The sequence below is a fragment of the Poromitra crassiceps genome (assembly GCF_964638095.1).
Source record: "Poromitra crassiceps genome assembly, chromosome: 25".
Lineage (NCBI taxonomy): Eukaryota > Metazoa > Chordata > Actinopteri > Beryciformes > Melamphaidae > Poromitra > Poromitra crassiceps.
In genome coordinates this window covers 5,825,874-5,842,793 of record NC_139649.1, presented here as the reverse complement: position 1 = coordinate 5,842,793, position 16,920 = coordinate 5,825,874, and the positions used below count along the sequence as shown (strand labels likewise).

The window sequence follows — 16,920 nt, the reverse complement described above, 5'->3', positions numbered from 1 at the left end:
CAGAGACCACTTGTGCACGTGGCACTGCTGAAGCAGGAACCAGGAGCTTCATTCTCCCTCTGTGAAATCAGTTCAGAGCCCTGCACCTACCTCTCTGGTGAACACCTCCAAAACTCAAACACAACCTGCGGCATCGCCGTGTCTTTCACGTCCATCAACCCGGGTGTGTATGAACAGTGGTTGGTGCTGGACTTTGACATGAGGCCGGTGCTCGTACGGAAGATCAAGGTAAGAGTAGGACAGGCGGCTTCGGTTAACATTGAAGAACCAACCGTGAACGGCAGAACCTCCTACGAAAGTGTTGAGCGCTGGCATCGAGGGAACAGGGCTATCGTCCCGTGTTCAACCAGGACAGAAAAACAGGAAGAGCTGTTGAAGGAGTACAAGCCTCCTCAGATTAGCTTTCTGTATAAACCCATCGACAGCCAAACAGCGCTGAATCCCGGGAACTACAAAGACAGAATGCACAACTTCCTGTACAGTGAGGAACGGGCAGAGGACCAGGTTGTCTCAAGGTAATATGATGATTATCAATGATGCTTTTCCTTTCATAATGTTTGGAATTTGCACACATTTGCAAAAAAAAAAAAAACTAATTATTATTATTTTTTCTCCTTATTTACTTTAGACTAAATGTTTGTGGAGAAATTACTCTGTCGACCACTCCTCAGGGAGAACTCTTCTGTGCCGTCTCGGTTCCTTGTAATCTCACGCGAGACACCCCAGAGGGATTGGCACTGAGGCAAAGCATCCAGTCCGCTCTTATAGCACCGCTATCTTCAAGTCAAAACAGCAAGGTCTATGAAGCCACCATCCTACAACATGAATACACTGAGAACAAAATACATTTGCAACTTTCCAAAAGATGCTGTGCAGACCTTTCTCTCAAACGCGACGAAACGCGTCCAATGGAGGTGCAGTTTCAGCTGGACCGTCTCAGGTTCTGCCAGATGCACAAGGCTGTAGACCTCCTTCCAGATACAAAGAGAGTGGTACCAGACCTGAAGAGCTGTGCAGTTCCTGTGAATGGCGTCCCACATGACAAGCTGAATGCAAAGCAGCAGTCGGCCGTGGGTTTCATCACCGGGGATTCAGATGTCCGTGAAGCTGTGGCACCGCTCCTCATTTATGGACCGTTTGGAACTGGGAAGACGTTCACCCTCGCTACAGCAGCCAGAGAGCTGACCAAGCGGCCTGAAAACAAAGTGCTGATCTGCACCTACACCAACAGGTATTTGTCATTCATATTCATGTAAGTCAATTTGGACTAAATTCGATAAATATTTGAAGAATTAGTTAAATTAACAGTATAAATAAATAAATTATTGTTTATGGATGAATAGATAAATAAATATATTTTTATATGATATATTCATACATTGAATTATTTATTTAACACATATCATAATATCATCATAAGATTTTACTTTCCCAGTGCTAATCTTGTCTGTCGGATTGTGCTGGCGCATCATTGTCATGATGCCAACATCGGTTTCATACGTGACATTTTTGTTTCCTCTTAGTTCTGCAGATCTGTACGTCAGAGAGCACTTCCATCCATTCATCAAACAAGGGCACCAAGAAATTCGGCCAATTCGAATAAAGGCAAAAGGGACTTCTTTATCTACCACAGATGAGATTACTCTGGAATATTGCCTTCTTTCAAAGGGGGGACAGCATTTTCTGGCTCCCACAAAGCCTGTCCTGGATCAACACAAAATAGTCGTAACTACCGCAACAATGGCAAAACATTTCCACGACCTAAAGCTCCCTGATGGCTACTTCACCCACATTCTAATTGACGAAGCCTCCCAGATGCTAGAGTGCGAAGCCCTGATCCCCCTTGCTCTCGCCGGGCCAAACACCAGAGTTGTTTTAGCCGGAGATCACATGCAGATGGGGCCCAAGCTCTTCTCCGTGGACGATCACCAGCGCTCCAATCACACCCTTCTCAATCGGTTGTTCCACTACTATCAAGGCCAAAAGTCTGACGCTGCCCAGAAGAGTCGAATCATCTTCAACGAGAACTACCGCTCAACCAAAGAAATCGTCGAGTTTGTGTCCACTCAGTTCTATGTTGGCAAGAATGATGTCATCAAGGCTGTCGGAAATGTCCCAGCTCATCCAGACGGCCACTGCCTCAAGTTCCACCATGTTAGAGGAGAGTGCCGCGTGGAAAAGGCTTCGTTGTCATGCTTTAATAAGGAAGAGGTTGCCAAAGTTGTTGAAATAGTGCAAGACATTCTCCAACACTGGCCACCCGCCTGGGGGACCAAGGACAGAAGCTCAATCTGTGTTCTGTCAGAGGGACAACAGGTAAATTAGGACTCTTTTTTTTGTTTCGACTTTAGTTATTATTGGAATGACATACAGTACATACTAATTATATCAATAAAAAGTTGCTAAATCTCTGCATGATGCTAATGAACACAGAATGGTAAGAGTTGTAATCGTTTACTTACTTCAAGCTTATAATGTTTTTGATGGTTTTCTTTTCTCACAGGTTCGGCAAATTAGGTCAGCACTTGCGAAAAAGGGCCTTGCTCACATCAAAGCTGAGAATATTGCAAATGTGCAAGGTAATTTTGGACTGTTGTTTTGAAACTTGCTTCACTGCACCATTGTATCGGAAACCAGGCAAGACTAGGCTCAAAATGGCCACTATTCAAATATTGTATTGATATTGACATCTGTTTTCTTGTAATTTTTTCTATTCTAAAATTTGTCTTGATTTGTCAACAGGCAAACAGTTCAGGACAGTTATACTGACAGCTGTTCAAACACGTGACAGCCTAAAAGCAGCTCACTTGCCTGGTCTGGAGCTGTTCAATGACGCCCGTGTGCTCAACACTGCCATGACCAGGGCTCAGTCACAGGTGGTTGTGGTTGGAGATGCTGCTGCCCTCTGCTGCTTTGGGAAATGTTCAAGAATATGGAAGAGCTACATAGACCACTGCATCAGCAACAACAGTGTTGGACCAAATCATCTTACTAAAGATTTCTTTGAAAGTGATGTCAAGGAAATTGCAAGGTTTCAAAGGTCTGAACACGTGGAGGAGAGCAACATGCACAGTGATGCAATTCTTCAACAGCTGAAAGATGAATATGAGCAGTTGGAAACGGAGTATAGTCCAGAAGAAGATGAGAAGAGTAGAGAAGAATTTGACACCTTTGATAAGCGCAAGGCATCATACAATATCAGTGATCCTGGGAGAGATAACCTTTTGGCGTTATGTAAAAGCCAGTCACTGATGTACAAACGAGGAAAGTTGGTCATGGAGTCGTTCGACATGGGTTATGTCGTACCATTTGACAGTCCCACCAAACGCATACACCTGAAAGGAAAGAGCAACTTGGGCAAGTCCTTCGCTGGAGATGAAGTGGTCTTACAAGAATCTTCCTCTCAAGGAACTTCACAGAGTAAGGTGATCGGCATCACCAAGAAAGCAGAATCAGCCCGTGTGTTTGTGTGCATGCTTGAGGATGAAGATCATTGCAAGCCAAACAAAAAGTCTCAGGACCAATACTTCAGAAGGCTCATGATACCCATGACAAAAAATTCCCCCAAAATATGCGTACTGCTCGGCAAGAAGAGTAACAGCAGCATTCCAGTATGGGAATATACTGAAGGAGAGTGGAGTTTTGAAACTTATCAACGCCTTGACGAAAACATCAAACACAACTATGTATTTAGGGTGCAAGTGATTTCCTGGAAAGACAAATGCACATTTCCCTTGGGGAGGGTCATAGGTATCCTTCCAATTGGAAGATCTTTGGATGATGGCATAAGGATTTTGAATGAGGAATTCAAAGTTGCACCTGCCAAATGTGAATCAAATGAAGATTTTTCCTGGGCAGATAAGGACAGGAGGCACAGACAGGACCTACGTAAAGTAATCACTTTCACTGTCGATCCAGCCAAAGCAAAAGACCTGGATGATGCCATCAGTGTCAGAGATGGTGAAAAGCATTATGAGTTGGGAGTCCATATTGCTGATGTGGCAAGCTTTGTGAGTCTGGGTGATACATTGGATGAGGATGCAAAAACACGTGGTTCTACATATTACTGCAGAGAGGAAGAACCCACTCATATGTTCCCCAAAGAGTTGAGCACTAAACGCTGTAGTCTTCTGCCGGGTAAAGATCGCGAGGTGGTTTCATTCATATTCAGTGTAGCAAAGGGAACAAACCAGATCATTGGAAAGCCCACCTTTCAGCTATCCCTGATCAACTCTAACAAAAAGCTGTCTTATGAAGAGGCAGAAGACATCATCTGTAGAAGACGTAGGGAGAACCTCAAGTTTGATCAAGTAGAAGACTGTGTTGCAGTGGCTTATTGTTTTGCAAAAGCCCAAAGAAAGGCTAGACTTGGCTTGGACTGGGCTTATGCCCAACGTGATGATGATCGATTACCAGGGAACCGGAGAGCCCATCTGATGATTGAGGAGTTCAATGTATTATTCAACACACGTGTGGCAGAGAAATTGATCAATATACAAAACACCAAGAACTGCACACCCCTCCGATGTCAGGCAGCGCCAGATCCTGAAAAGGTTAAAGAATTTGTGGAGAAATATGGAGAGCTCATACCACTGTCTTTTGATCTGAGGCACAGAGTTGATAATGTCAACCAAGTACAAAATGTACAAAAAGTACAAAATGTACAAAAAGTACAAAATGTACAAAAAGTACAAACTGTGCAAAAAGTACAAAATGACATAGTGCCAAACAGCAACAGCTTCTGCATTCTCACAAATGTGTGGAATGACATCCAGTCAGCTGCCAGAGACAATGACATCGACAAAATGGTTGACCTGGTTGCTGCAGATGATATCCACCCTCAGCTTCTACCCTTGGTTTCTCAGTTCAGAAAGTGCTTTGGTAAAGCTTATGTCATCCGTTCCAACTCCTCCCCCAAAGCAAAGATAGGGCACTATTCACTGAAAGTCAAGCCTTACACACAAGCATCCTCACCGATACGGCGGTACCTCGACATTGTCTTGCAGAGACTTTTGCACAACTTCCTCTGTAACACCCCAGTGCAGTACTCTCCAAGAGAGATTGACATGTTGTGTCATGAATCTGAACAGACCGCCAAGGAGGCCAAAGAGTACGAACAAAAGGCTGAGATGATTTACTATGCAGTGAGCATGAAGAAACAAAATGTCTCAAAGCTAGCCATTATTGTTAGCGCAGAGCCAGAAAGCGACAGTTTCAGAGTGTCATTTCCTTTTAACAAGAACATATTTCCAGACAGTTTACCCATTATGTACAGAGATTTGAAATTGGAGGACCAACCACTCTATCCAGGAGAAAACTGCATGGCTCTCACATGGAGAAGACGGATCTACTCAGCTGTCACTAAGGAAATCCATCAAGACGTGCAACGTGTAACTGCCTGTGGTCCCTGCACCGAGGTTCCACTGATCACATGGAAAGCCATCGTTACAGCAATTGACGAAGAAAACTGGGATGATGCTAGGTCACTCGTAAAAAGAGCTGATGCAAAGCAACTACAAGACTCTGGACATGTTCCTGAAGTTAAGACTGATGATCAACCTCATTATGTTGATGTCTGTATCCAGTTGAAACCAGGTGACACCCTTCAGGTCCAATTGACATCAGAGATAAAACGAGGTTATCTGACACCCACTGTTCAGTTGGTGTACATCAAACCAAGGTTTGAGGTTTGCGTGGATCATGTTCACAGCCCTATTACATGCTTCTCCAGATATGCAAACCGTCCAACCAAGACTCGTTATGATGACCCCCACGATTATGTGCACATCTGGAAACCAATCTGTGAGATGGAATCTGCTGCAGCTGCAGTGGATGAAAGTGACAACATAGTCATTGAGGACTTGGTGGTAAACTTCCATCAAGAGCAAGAAGGCGTACTAAAAGGAAGCTTCAAACTATCCCTCGAACAAATCGACACATGGGCCATTGGGTGCAACCTTGCAAAGTGCTTACTATGCATACGGAAAAGAGGGTTAAAATTGACATCAGCTCCGGACTCTCCAGTGGACCCGAGCACTTTCACATGGGTGGCCCACGGTGTCACATACAAAGCCGAGGAAGTGAAGAACTCGACAAATGAAGAAACTAAAGTGGAGTTCAACGTCAATCACTTGCCAATGGAGACTTCCAGACATCCAGATTGTGTCTATCAGAAAGACACGCGTTACACAGTTGAACTAATCCCAAAGCTTGTGTCCGACATGTAAGTGCATGTGAAGCTCACTGTTATTTTAACAAGGTGATATTGGTTACAGTAGAACTGCCAGGTTCAATTTAAAGGATGGTTCTACAGATTATCAACCCACTTTGTATTATAATCTCGGTAATATAAGCACATGGGCAGTGTTAGCCTTCTCACCTTATGTAGAAGAGAGAGACTTGATTGAGAGACTAACAGGAAGTGTAGACACAATCGGAACTGATTATGTTTACACTTTCTGTGTCAGAGCTGATCCCCACAGCCTGCTTCCAGTGAGTCACACTAGCTTTGACCAGAGACGATCTCTCTGGTTTGAGCAGGTAAAACAGCCGACGCTTTGAACAGGAAGTCGTAACCCAAACGGGTCAAGTGGGCGGGGCTACATAAGGTGAATATATATTATAAATATATTCTCCCTGGATGTGCTCATACTTAAAAAATAAAAATAAACAATAACAGATCCCGCGTCTCGAGCAGAACTTCCAACACGTTCTAACTCTGAGCACGTAGCATATTGACGCTTTGTCCCGTCCCTTATGCGCCACTTGTTACTAACATGGTACCCTTGAGCGACCCATGAAACGACTTGGGCTTTCCGACTAAACTCAATGCAAACCCATAGAAGTCATCTTTGACGCTTATGGCAACTGCTCCCCCATTAGCCTAACTGCTCCCCCATTAGTCAACTGCTCCCCTATTAGCGTCTGGGGGGAGGTTAGGTTTAGGCATGGGGGGTGGGAGAGGTTAGGTTTAGGGTCTGGGGGAGGTTAGGTTTAGGCATGGGGGTGGGAGAGGTTAGGGTTAGGGTCTGGGGGAGGTTAGGTTTAGGCATGGGGGGTGGGAGAGGTTAGGTTTAGGGTTAGGGTCTGGGAGAGGTTAGCTCCTCCAGACCCTAATGGGGGAGCAGTTGACTAATGGGGGAGCAGTTAGGCTAATGGGGGAGCAGTTAGGCTAATGGGGGAGCAGTTGCCATAAGCGTCAAAGATTACTTCCATGGGTTTGCATTGAGTTTAGTCGGAAAGCCCAAGTCGTTTCATGTGTCGCTCAAGGGTACCATGTTAGTAACAAGCGACGCACAAGGGACGGGACAAAGCGTCAATATGCTACGCGCTCGGAGTGAGAACGGGTTGGAACTTCGGCAGTTCCGTTGTGAAGTAAAACGCGTCACAATGGAGCGTTTTGACAGAGGAGGATATGGGAGATCTCCATGTGGAAAACATATCGAAGGTAAACACTGCCCATCTGCTTATATTAACAACATTATAATGATCCAAAGTGGGTTTATAATCGGTGAAGCCATCCTTTAATTGATTATACCTTTCCATAACTGTTTCCATAACACACATTTAATCCAAATCACAATTTTCATGTGATGACATGCAGTAAACGTGTTCACCAACTCTTTCTTCTTTTTCATTGATAGACTAAATTGTTAGCACAATTCATAAACTATCATTATTTCAACTTTTTCTTAGACGGAAAGAAAATGCTGTTGTCAACATTGTCTCTGCATGTGACCTTGTCAAGAAGATAGCACTTGGACACCCTATTCCAAAGGAGGGTAAGCCCATTGCTCAGCAGTTGTTAACTATTTACATACAATTTCAACTATTCATATGAATTTGAAACACATACATATAGAAACTAGCTTACATTAAAGCAACAACCTTAAAGCAATATTCCACTTAGTTTTAATATGGGGGTTATTTGGCACTTACCACCATGAAAACCAGAACAAAATGATGCAGCTGTATTAGTTTGTAGTGTTCAGATATTTATGTCCCATTCATTTGAATGAGGCCACAAAAATAACCTGAAAACTGACATTTAACACGTTTGTAAACAGATTCAACAACAGATCCCACAACTGTGATTCTCAATTGACTGTAGGTCCAACGTTTTAGAACATTATTTCGCCAAATAACATTTTTATAGAAAAGAATATAGCGGAAGCATGTATCCCTCCACTATGTTCTCTTTTATCAATACAAATAGCGGGATCTGTTGTTGAATCTTGTCACAAATGTGTTCCCAGATTCAACAACTTACAACAGAAGCATAAATAATAGCATAAATTTGATTCTATTGTTTTTTCTATGCTATTTGTTGAGAGAATCTATTGCTAATGTTTTCCCAATGTTGTCTTTGCAGCCGTCCAAGACAGTGTGCCCAGGTGGGAGCTCATGAAAAAAGAGCCTCCAAAAGGATTGCCAAAGCTAAACAAGAGCCAGTGTGATGCTGTGGAGAAAGCCCTGAATAACAACTTCACACTCATACAAGGGCCACCCGGTAAGAGCAAGGACTTTTATATACGTACTTTGATGCTTCATATATCATGGCAATTATTAAGAAATTATTCACATTTGTTTCATAGGGACTGGAAAGACAGTTGTAGGAGTCAACATCGTATACTGGTTCTGTGAGCTGAACTCCAAGTACGACAGGAAATATGTTGACCCAAAAGACAAGAACAAAAAAGAAGTTATTCTCTACTGTGGCCCCTCCAACAAGTCTGTGGATGTTGTTGCAGGCAAGTTACTTTTTGTTTCTGCTAAAATATCAACAGCATTTCTTGCTTTTAATCTTCATTGACCAGTATGAATACTGCATGTATGTCTTTGAACATTGGCATGTACATGTAGAGTACCTGTTGAGGTTTGGGAACAAATTGAAGCCCCTGAGAGTCTATGGCCAACAAGTGGAGATGCTGGACTACCCTTACCCTGATTGCACCCTTCAGTTTTCTCCACGGTCGTTTCGCCAAGAGCACTCCAAACCAGAACTCAGGTATTGTACAACATCCAAATTAATTATATTCACTTATCAAATATTTCCATAATTATTTCTTAATAACAACATATTATCCATCATGTTAGGAGCATTGTCTTGCATCACCGCATACGAGAGGACGAAAACCCTCATTCAAGTACAATAAAAGACTTTGACCGCCGAATAGAACTTGCCCTTAAAAAAGAAGGACCAGAACTGACTGCTGAAGAAGTGGAGACGTAAGTTCAGATGCTTAGTTTGTTTCACTGGTTGAAAAATGTAAATTATTTTAATATATTATGCAGTATTGCTGTATGGATTATTTTTCCCTCCTAGTTACAAAAAGGTTCTCACAGAAGCTCGGAAATATGAGCTGGAAAGGCATGATATTATACTGTGCACATGTACAGCATCTTCCAGCCCCACCTTGACTAACACCGTCAGTGCACGCCAGATCCTCATCGATGAATGTGCAATGGCTACTGAACCCCAGGCCCTAATTCCATTAGTGTGCAACAAACCAGAAAAGGTGTGTTTTTCTTACCCTGCTTAACATCAACACTTTAATATGCTGACTGTTGCTTCCAATCCAACAACTTGCATGGTGTGACCACGCCTGTTGCTCGCAACATTGCTATTCAGTATGTATGTCTGTGTGATTTGCAGAGATTTAAATTTGGGTCATTTTATCTGAAATTTGAATGTTCAAATTGACAGCCCCAATTAAAGCCCCAATCAGTAAGATTTTTGACATTTTTTACTGTAATATAACTGCTTTTTAGTTACAGGACATGGTAGATTGACTTTTAATAGGGAGACCCTCGTCTTTATTTATCCCACACCGCCCTCCATTGGCCAGCACTGGGACTAAGCAGTTTGTCTGTCACGTCCCGTAGCAAGAAAAAAGAAAAAACAAAAGCATGCGCGCATGCGCTGTACAGCGGAAGCGCTGTGTTCATGAAAACGAGGAAGTAACTCGATTCGGATTTGCTACGAAAATGATGTTTCACGGAACTATGGATTATTATTTCATCACGTGGTGAGTACCCGATGTCACAACATGTACATAGAGCTTCTGGCGCTGTGTTTTGTTGACTTTGAACGGCGATATCGTTATCGATACTAATGCACGCAGAGGGCGCAGTGGAAAACTTACTGAATGGGGCTTTAATTTTACATCTTCATTTCAACAATCCTAATGTTTTTCACACTATGTATTGTATGTTTTTTTCTGAGACTCAAGCAAACTGCATTCACACCAACGCAACCACATCATCATCCTGTACTGTCCAGTGGCTGATTTGGGCTCGCTGATTGCAAGCTTTAGCGCCACTAGTACATGATTGGCTGCTGAAGAGCAACTTGTCTGCTGCTGTGACCAATTAATGAGACAATTGTCTGTGTGTTTTATCCTGCTGTTCCCCTTGCATGAAGAGAGCATGATGCTGAATTATGACAATAATGTCTACATCTCCCCTCTCAGATTGTTTTGATTGGTGACCACAAACAGTTACGTCCCATTGTCAAGAATGACACTGTGAGGAGGCTGGGGATGTCCAAGTCCCTGTTTGAACGCTACTTTACAGTCAACAAGACCAGGGTAGTGATGCTGGACACGCAATATAGAATGGTGAGAACATGACATGTATACAGTATCATTCAGAGTGTATGTACACTATAGTAACTGGCATTTAGCGTTGTTGTATCATCATGTATGGTTATTACGAGTGTTGTCAGATCACTGAACACATTCTATTGAACAACTGTCTTACTTATGCAATTATGCACCTTCATAGCATGTGGATATATGCAAGTTCCCATCTGAGGAATACTATGAGGGACTTCTGAAAACAGAGGTGGACCGACCAAACAGTGTCCTGCTTGTTAACAATAAGTCAAAGCCAATAGTGTTTGGGGACATCAGAGGAAAGGAGATCAGCCTGGTCGTGGGCACGGCAAAAGGCCACGAGAACTCCAAAGCAAACAAAGAAGAGAGAGACATAGTGGTAAAGTATTGCGCCCCCTTTCTTTTGAATTGTTCTATATGAAAAAACTGGATTACCTCAACAGGTGAACGCAGGGTCACAGTTACCTCAATCTGGGAACCCAGAGTCTATTTCGGCACTTAAATAGAGCCGGTAAATTTTCTTTAGGCTTCCTGTACAGCGTGAATCTTCTGCCCGGGACTTCCGCCTCTGTGCAGTGCCGCTCTGTTGTTGTACCGGCGAATATAAGATTTTAGCATTCAAAATATAAGCGATGCAATGTATGTTTTTAAAAGGCACCGCTGCGCGGAAGTGGAAATCTCTGGCGGAAGATCCGCGCTGTACAGGAAGCCTCAAAAAAAGGTATGGCTGTCCCAGAGTCTATTTACGTGCCAAGATAGACTCTGGGTTCCCAGATTGCAGTTACCTTGGAGTGAGACAACCAGACAATACTCAGTTTGTGACATTATTCACTATGTCCTCGTCATTATCATTATTAATCGTTGCTTTTGGTCTGCAGGTTAAGATTGCAGCAGAACTGGTGAAACATTCCAAAGTAGACAAACAAGATATTGTGATTCTGTCGCCCTACAATGCCCAAGTGTCGGAAATCAAAGCCGGCCTGAAGGATATCAGCATGAGCGGAATCCTCGTTACCACCATCACAAAGAGTCAAGGTGAGATTATACCTCCCTGCTACCTACCACCCTTGCTCTGTCTAGCACTTGAAGTTGTCAGATTTTTTCCCTGGTGTAGATAAAACTACAAGTAAGCAACTTTTGGCCTTGAGGAAGGAAGTGTATTGTTTTTTGTTTGTTTTCTTATTTCCCGCCCATTTCCTCCTCAATTGTACTTGGCCAATTTCCCCACGCTGCCCCGGTCGCTGCTCCACCCCCTCTGCCGAGCTGGGGAGAGCCGTAGACTAGCACCACGCTTCCTCCGACACACATGCACAGTTGCCAGCCGCTTCTTTTCACATGACAGCGGGGAGCCTCACCGGCAGGACGTAGCACGTGGGAGGATCACGCTATTCCCACCAGGCGCCCCGACCGACCCGAGGAAGCGCTAGTGCAGCGACCAGGACACATACCCTTAATCCGGCTTCCCACCCACAGACACAGCCAATCGTGCCTGTGTGGACGCCCTACCAAGCCGGAGGTAACACAGGGGCGTGAACCTGCTACCCTCGTGTTCGTAGGCAGGGAATCATAAGGGTTGTGCAACAACCCAGGTTTTACGAGTGAAAGCGAGAGCTCTCACTAATGCTAAAGTGTTGACTGGGGAGTCACCCAGGGTGATGGGGGAAGGTGGGGCTTTGTTCCTCCTGTAATCCACAATCATCTCCATTGTAAGGACCGGTCTAACACGTGCAAAATACTACTTAGCTGTCACTGCCAAAGTTTGTCGTACGGGCGAAGGAAGCCGTCAGGCAGGAGGAACTCGACAGCCGAGGACTCCCAGTCCGCTACTCCGTGATACGGGGGACAGTTTAGACGAACGGTGGTTAGGCGAGGAAGCTAAATAGCAAGGTCTTAGAGCAAAATAATATACGTCTGGCTTCAATGTTGAATGCGGCAGAAGTGGGGTTCCCTGTCTGACGGGCCGCTACAAAATGGCTGACGGTCGCGTCCAATCACAGACAGGGATTGGCCAGGTGCCTTCAGGTGCGGCTACGGTGTTCCACGTCACCGTCACGTCACCTGGCTGGGTCGGTCGAAAGGTTCACTTTTATGGAATAAAAGGTAAGAGCATTCAAGTCTGTGCACTATGCGTGCTAAAGCATTAGTGAGAGCTCGAGCTGAAGCGAAGTAAAACTACGATCTACCCGGACGCCAGGAAGTGTATTGTTAGTCCCGCCCTCCTCCCCCTCAGTTGGTCAAGTTTACACGTGAACACTTGTCACTTATCTTGATGATCTGTCTGTCTTGAACTGATATCTATTCTAGTCTGAGGCTGAGGCCACCACAGGTAGCTTTGTTTCCTTTCTGTTCTTACTGCTTTCTTCTTCTTCTGTTGTTTTTGTTGTTGTTCTTATGACTTCCCTGCTCTGTGGCTGCTAGAGACTCACCTTGATAGCCACAACCAGCTCACTGCTGGCTATACCCATACAACACACCCATAGCAAATCCTGTACGGCCCCAAAGCGTCCCCAACATTCCCGAAAATACATTTTCAGGCATGAACACAGTTTTGTTCGTTGTGTTTGTTATTTTTCTTCACATTTTTCATTGTGAAAAAAGTGTCACATTGCAGCTTTAAGTAAACCTGCTGTATTTCACGCTATCTGCAACTCTGCTATTACAGGACAGACCTGAAGGAACAAGGGGCAAACCCCCAACAGGACTGGCCAGCTATGGACACCATGTAACTAACAACATGTTATCTTCTAGGAAGTGAATGGCGTTACGTCATCATCTCCACGGTGCGCTCTCTGCCGAGTGCGGAGATTGAGAGACAGCCAGAGAGAGCTTGGATGTCCAAACAAGTGGGCTTCATCGGCGATCCCAACCAGATCAACGTGGGCATCACCAGGGCCAAAGAGGGACTGTGCATTATCGGTGAGATAAGCTAAATATATCATGTATGAGTAGAACTTTTTTTTTTTTTTTTTTTTTTTTTTTAACTAATCTTAGTGGAACTTCTCTGTCTTTCCTGTCCACAGTCTTGACTTGATACTGATGAAGTTTCTATGATTAAGCTTAGAAAATAGAAGAATAAAACAATAGGAGACTTCTGCCCTGCTGGCAGGTGGTCGATAGTAGAGTTCAGTGGTATTTGGGCATTGCTGAGAATGAGGACAGTATAACTGAGTTTGTTCTGCAGGTTTCCACAATTAAACATTTCTCTCTCCTCTTGTCTCCTCTCTCCCCTTGTCTCTCCTCCCCTCCTCTCCCCTCCACTCCTCTCCTCTCCTCTCCTCCCCTCTCCTCTCCTCTCCTCTCCTCTCCTCTCCTCTCCTCTCCTCTCCTCTCCTCCCCTCATCTCTCCTCCCCTCCTCTCCCCTCCACTCCTCTCCTCTCCCCTCCACTCCTCTCCTCTCCTCTGTCCTCTCCCCTCTCCTCCCCTCCTCTCCCCTCCCCTCATCTCCTCTCCTCTCCTCTCCTCCTCTCACCTCTCCTCCCCTCCTCTCCCCTCTCCTCTCTCCTCTCCCCTCCTCTCCTCCCCTCATCTCTCCTCCCCTCCTCTCCTCTCCTCTCCTCTCCTCTCCTCTCCTCTCCTCTCCTCTCCTCTCCTGCCCCCCTCTCCTCTCCTCTCCCCTCCCCTCATCTCTCCTCCTCTCCTCTCCTCTCCTCTCCTCTCCTCTCCTCTCCTCTCCTCTCCTTCCCACCTGTTCTCTCAAAGGGAACCAAGACTTGCTGAATTGCAGTGGGGCTTGGAGGAATCTTATCAAGCACTACAATGCACACGGCTCAGTCACAGAAGTGAAAAACATTTCAGTTCGCCATGTGGCCAGATAGTTTCCTCTGTCGTCTTGTGACACGGGTTCTCCAGGCACCAGGTCAGAGCCCGCATAACAGCACAACTTCGTTAAACATGTTTTCACATTTTTACTATGATGTCTTAATAACTTGCCATGTTGTATTTTTGACAGTTTTGTAGCTGATTCTGGCAATGCTGACATTGTAACTGACAAACAAAAGACAATTACCGAGTGCTCACTGGTCGGCTCCAGGAATGTGAGGCGCTCTTGAAGTACAAATTGATATCCAAAGGTAAAGCATCAGCTTACTGAGACAAGGTGTAAAGGTTAAAAAGCCTTTATTTTCTAGGGCATAATAAAGTTAAAATGATCACCGCCGACCGGTTTCAGCCTCGCAGGGCCTTCTTCAGGGCGTGTAGGAAGGTGTGATCTTTCCTTCACTATCTGTGAATTTTTATCTGAAATCCTGAATTCAATAATTAATTTTACACAAAGAGCAGCTAAATAGGAGGATTTCATTGATGTGCATAATAATTTAAACTCCAAAACTTCAGGTTCAAGGACAAAGCTGCTCGTTAACTTGCCTTTTTTTTCTTGTTGTACTAATATGTCCCAGCGAAGCACTGTACAATGAATTCATTGTTAAAATCAGATGTTTATTTTAACTGTTGACACAGTTCATAACATTCCCAATTTGTTTAATCTCTTATGGTTTTGATCTTTTAAAAGCTTTTTTTGTATTTTGTTTACATGTATGGAATTATCACTGAGGCTATGATGCATTTTCCCTGTTTATTGATGGGTGAGTTGGCATTTATTTTCACTTAAGTGTAGAGCGCCCCCAGATGGCTGTAATGCTGAATCTACCGCACCATTCCAGTAGTAGTAGTAGTAGTAGTACTAGTAGTAGTAGTAGTTTTGCCCAGATTGTAACGAACAGTTACAATGTCAAACCTAACCAATAATTCCAATTGCTCTACAACACATAGGTATGGTATGATCTGATGTAATGTTGCTTAATTAAAGTGGGACCACTGGTACTTTTTTGCCAACACATTTTATATATTTTTTTTTATTACTATTTCTACATTTTAAACATTTAATATTTTTTTTATTACTGTTTCTATATTTTTAAACATTTTATATTTTTTCTATTACTATTTCTATATTTTAAAGCCAAATGAAATAATTTCTATGAGCTGGTATATCATTTACAAGTATACCTAAAGATTGGTACTTTGTAAAGCATTTAAATGTGTACTGTGTCCTTTGTCATTTAATATGATACTATTCCTAGTTGAGTTCCCAGTCTCTGCTGTTAGGATTTTGGGACTAAGTCTTGTTGTCCCTTTATGAAGGATCAGAATCACAGTTTTTACAAGCTGATCATTTACATGACTCACCCCACGGACTGACCACAATGCTTTGAGGCTGATCAACCAACGCAGTCATATTCAAAGTTACTGACTAGTTTTAACACATCTGAACTGGAGAGTGAAACTTATTATTACAATGTGTTAGCTTCATTTGAGCCTAAACTGAAACGGAGACTCTGAAGGAGACGGGCACAGACTTGAGTCTGTTTGACTTGCTTAGACTTCACTTGATTCATGAAGAAGACTTGAGAGTTGACTTGACTTGTACTTCGATGACTTGAAAAGGTTTCCTAAAGATCTTGTGTTTGTGTAAATGACTTAGATTGAAAGTGATGAGATTTCCCCCCCGCAGATGACTGAATTTGAATTCTGTTTTCTGAATATGTATAGAATGATTGCATTGATTGATGTTGAAACTGATTATATACATCTAACTCATGATGCTCATGCCACGTTTTATCCTATTAAAAAGTCCCATATTTAGTTTACTTTAAAATATTAAGTTGATACTGGACTTTTATATTGGACTGGAAGTTAATTTGGTCACACGGTCACCTCTGTCTGTAGTGATCATGTGACCCTTTGGAGACACCTTTTCTTTACTCCATGGAATTGAATGACTAAAGGGAGAAACTGGTTATACAGTACAAAATAAAGCCGATGTGTACATTCTCATTGGGGTTTCATGTGTATTAGTGAATATCCACACTACCATCCCGGCCTAGAGCCCTATGAGAGAAGTTTAAAGAGTTCAGAATGAATTAGAAAAGGTAGAAGATGGCTACATGGGGAAATCTTTAGGAAAATATAGGTACTGCTTGGTCCAGATTGTTTTAAGTAGGGTAAAGAAATGCTAATTTGAGGAAGAGGACTTCAGCAGTTAGCTACCTATCTGCCATTTTGCTGTAATAAGCTAAATGTATATGGAAACCAAATCGGCCTAATTATTGTTTGCAAAAATTTGAATTAGAAGTTCAAAATTCACAAAGTTGATGCTGGTGGGTGTATTTTAATCACTTGAACAAAACATAGTATATCTCATGGATAGGCACCCTGCCCTTATTTGGGATCAGTCTGTACATAGTACTGGACATAATATCATTCAGTCGTGAATATTTCCCCCAAAATCAAGCTTAATGATGATTAGGG

General features: G+C 43.4%; 1 protein-coding gene across 2 annotated transcripts in view; it reads left to right on the top strand.

The window, feature by feature from the left end:
• Window positions 1-16,446, top strand: part of LOC310798510 (3'-5' exoribonuclease HELZ2-like) — a 29,075-nt gene extending 12,629 nt beyond the window's left edge. The window contains exons 5-21 of one of the 2 annotated variants that reach the window (XM_083661041.1): window positions 4-515; window positions 629-1,231; window positions 1,524-2,316; window positions 2,504-2,579; window positions 2,743-6,223; window positions 7,696-7,781; window positions 8,372-8,509; window positions 8,595-8,750; window positions 8,863-9,007; window positions 9,097-9,228; window positions 9,326-9,518; window positions 10,473-10,619; window positions 10,786-10,995; window positions 11,495-11,651; window positions 13,365-13,532; window positions 14,317-14,473; window positions 14,567-16,446. In XM_083661041.1, the coding sequence (XP_083517167.1) occupies window positions 4-515; window positions 629-1,231; window positions 1,524-2,316; window positions 2,504-2,579; window positions 2,743-6,223; window positions 7,696-7,781; window positions 8,372-8,509; window positions 8,595-8,750; window positions 8,863-9,007; window positions 9,097-9,228; window positions 9,326-9,518; window positions 10,473-10,619; window positions 10,786-10,995; window positions 11,495-11,651; window positions 13,365-13,532; window positions 14,317-14,432 (7,113 nt within the window). In that variant the 3' untranslated portion in view covers window positions 14,433-14,473; window positions 14,567-16,446. Of the gene's footprint in view, window positions 1-3; window positions 516-628; window positions 1,232-1,523; window positions 2,317-2,503; window positions 2,580-2,742; window positions 6,224-7,695; window positions 7,782-8,371; window positions 8,510-8,594; window positions 8,751-8,862; window positions 9,008-9,096; window positions 9,229-9,325; window positions 9,519-10,472; window positions 10,620-10,785; window positions 10,996-11,494; window positions 11,652-13,364; window positions 13,533-14,316 lie in introns of both variants that reach the window. The other variant, XM_083661040.1, reaches the window with a different exon arrangement.
• Window positions 16,447-16,920: the final 474 nt, after the last annotated feature.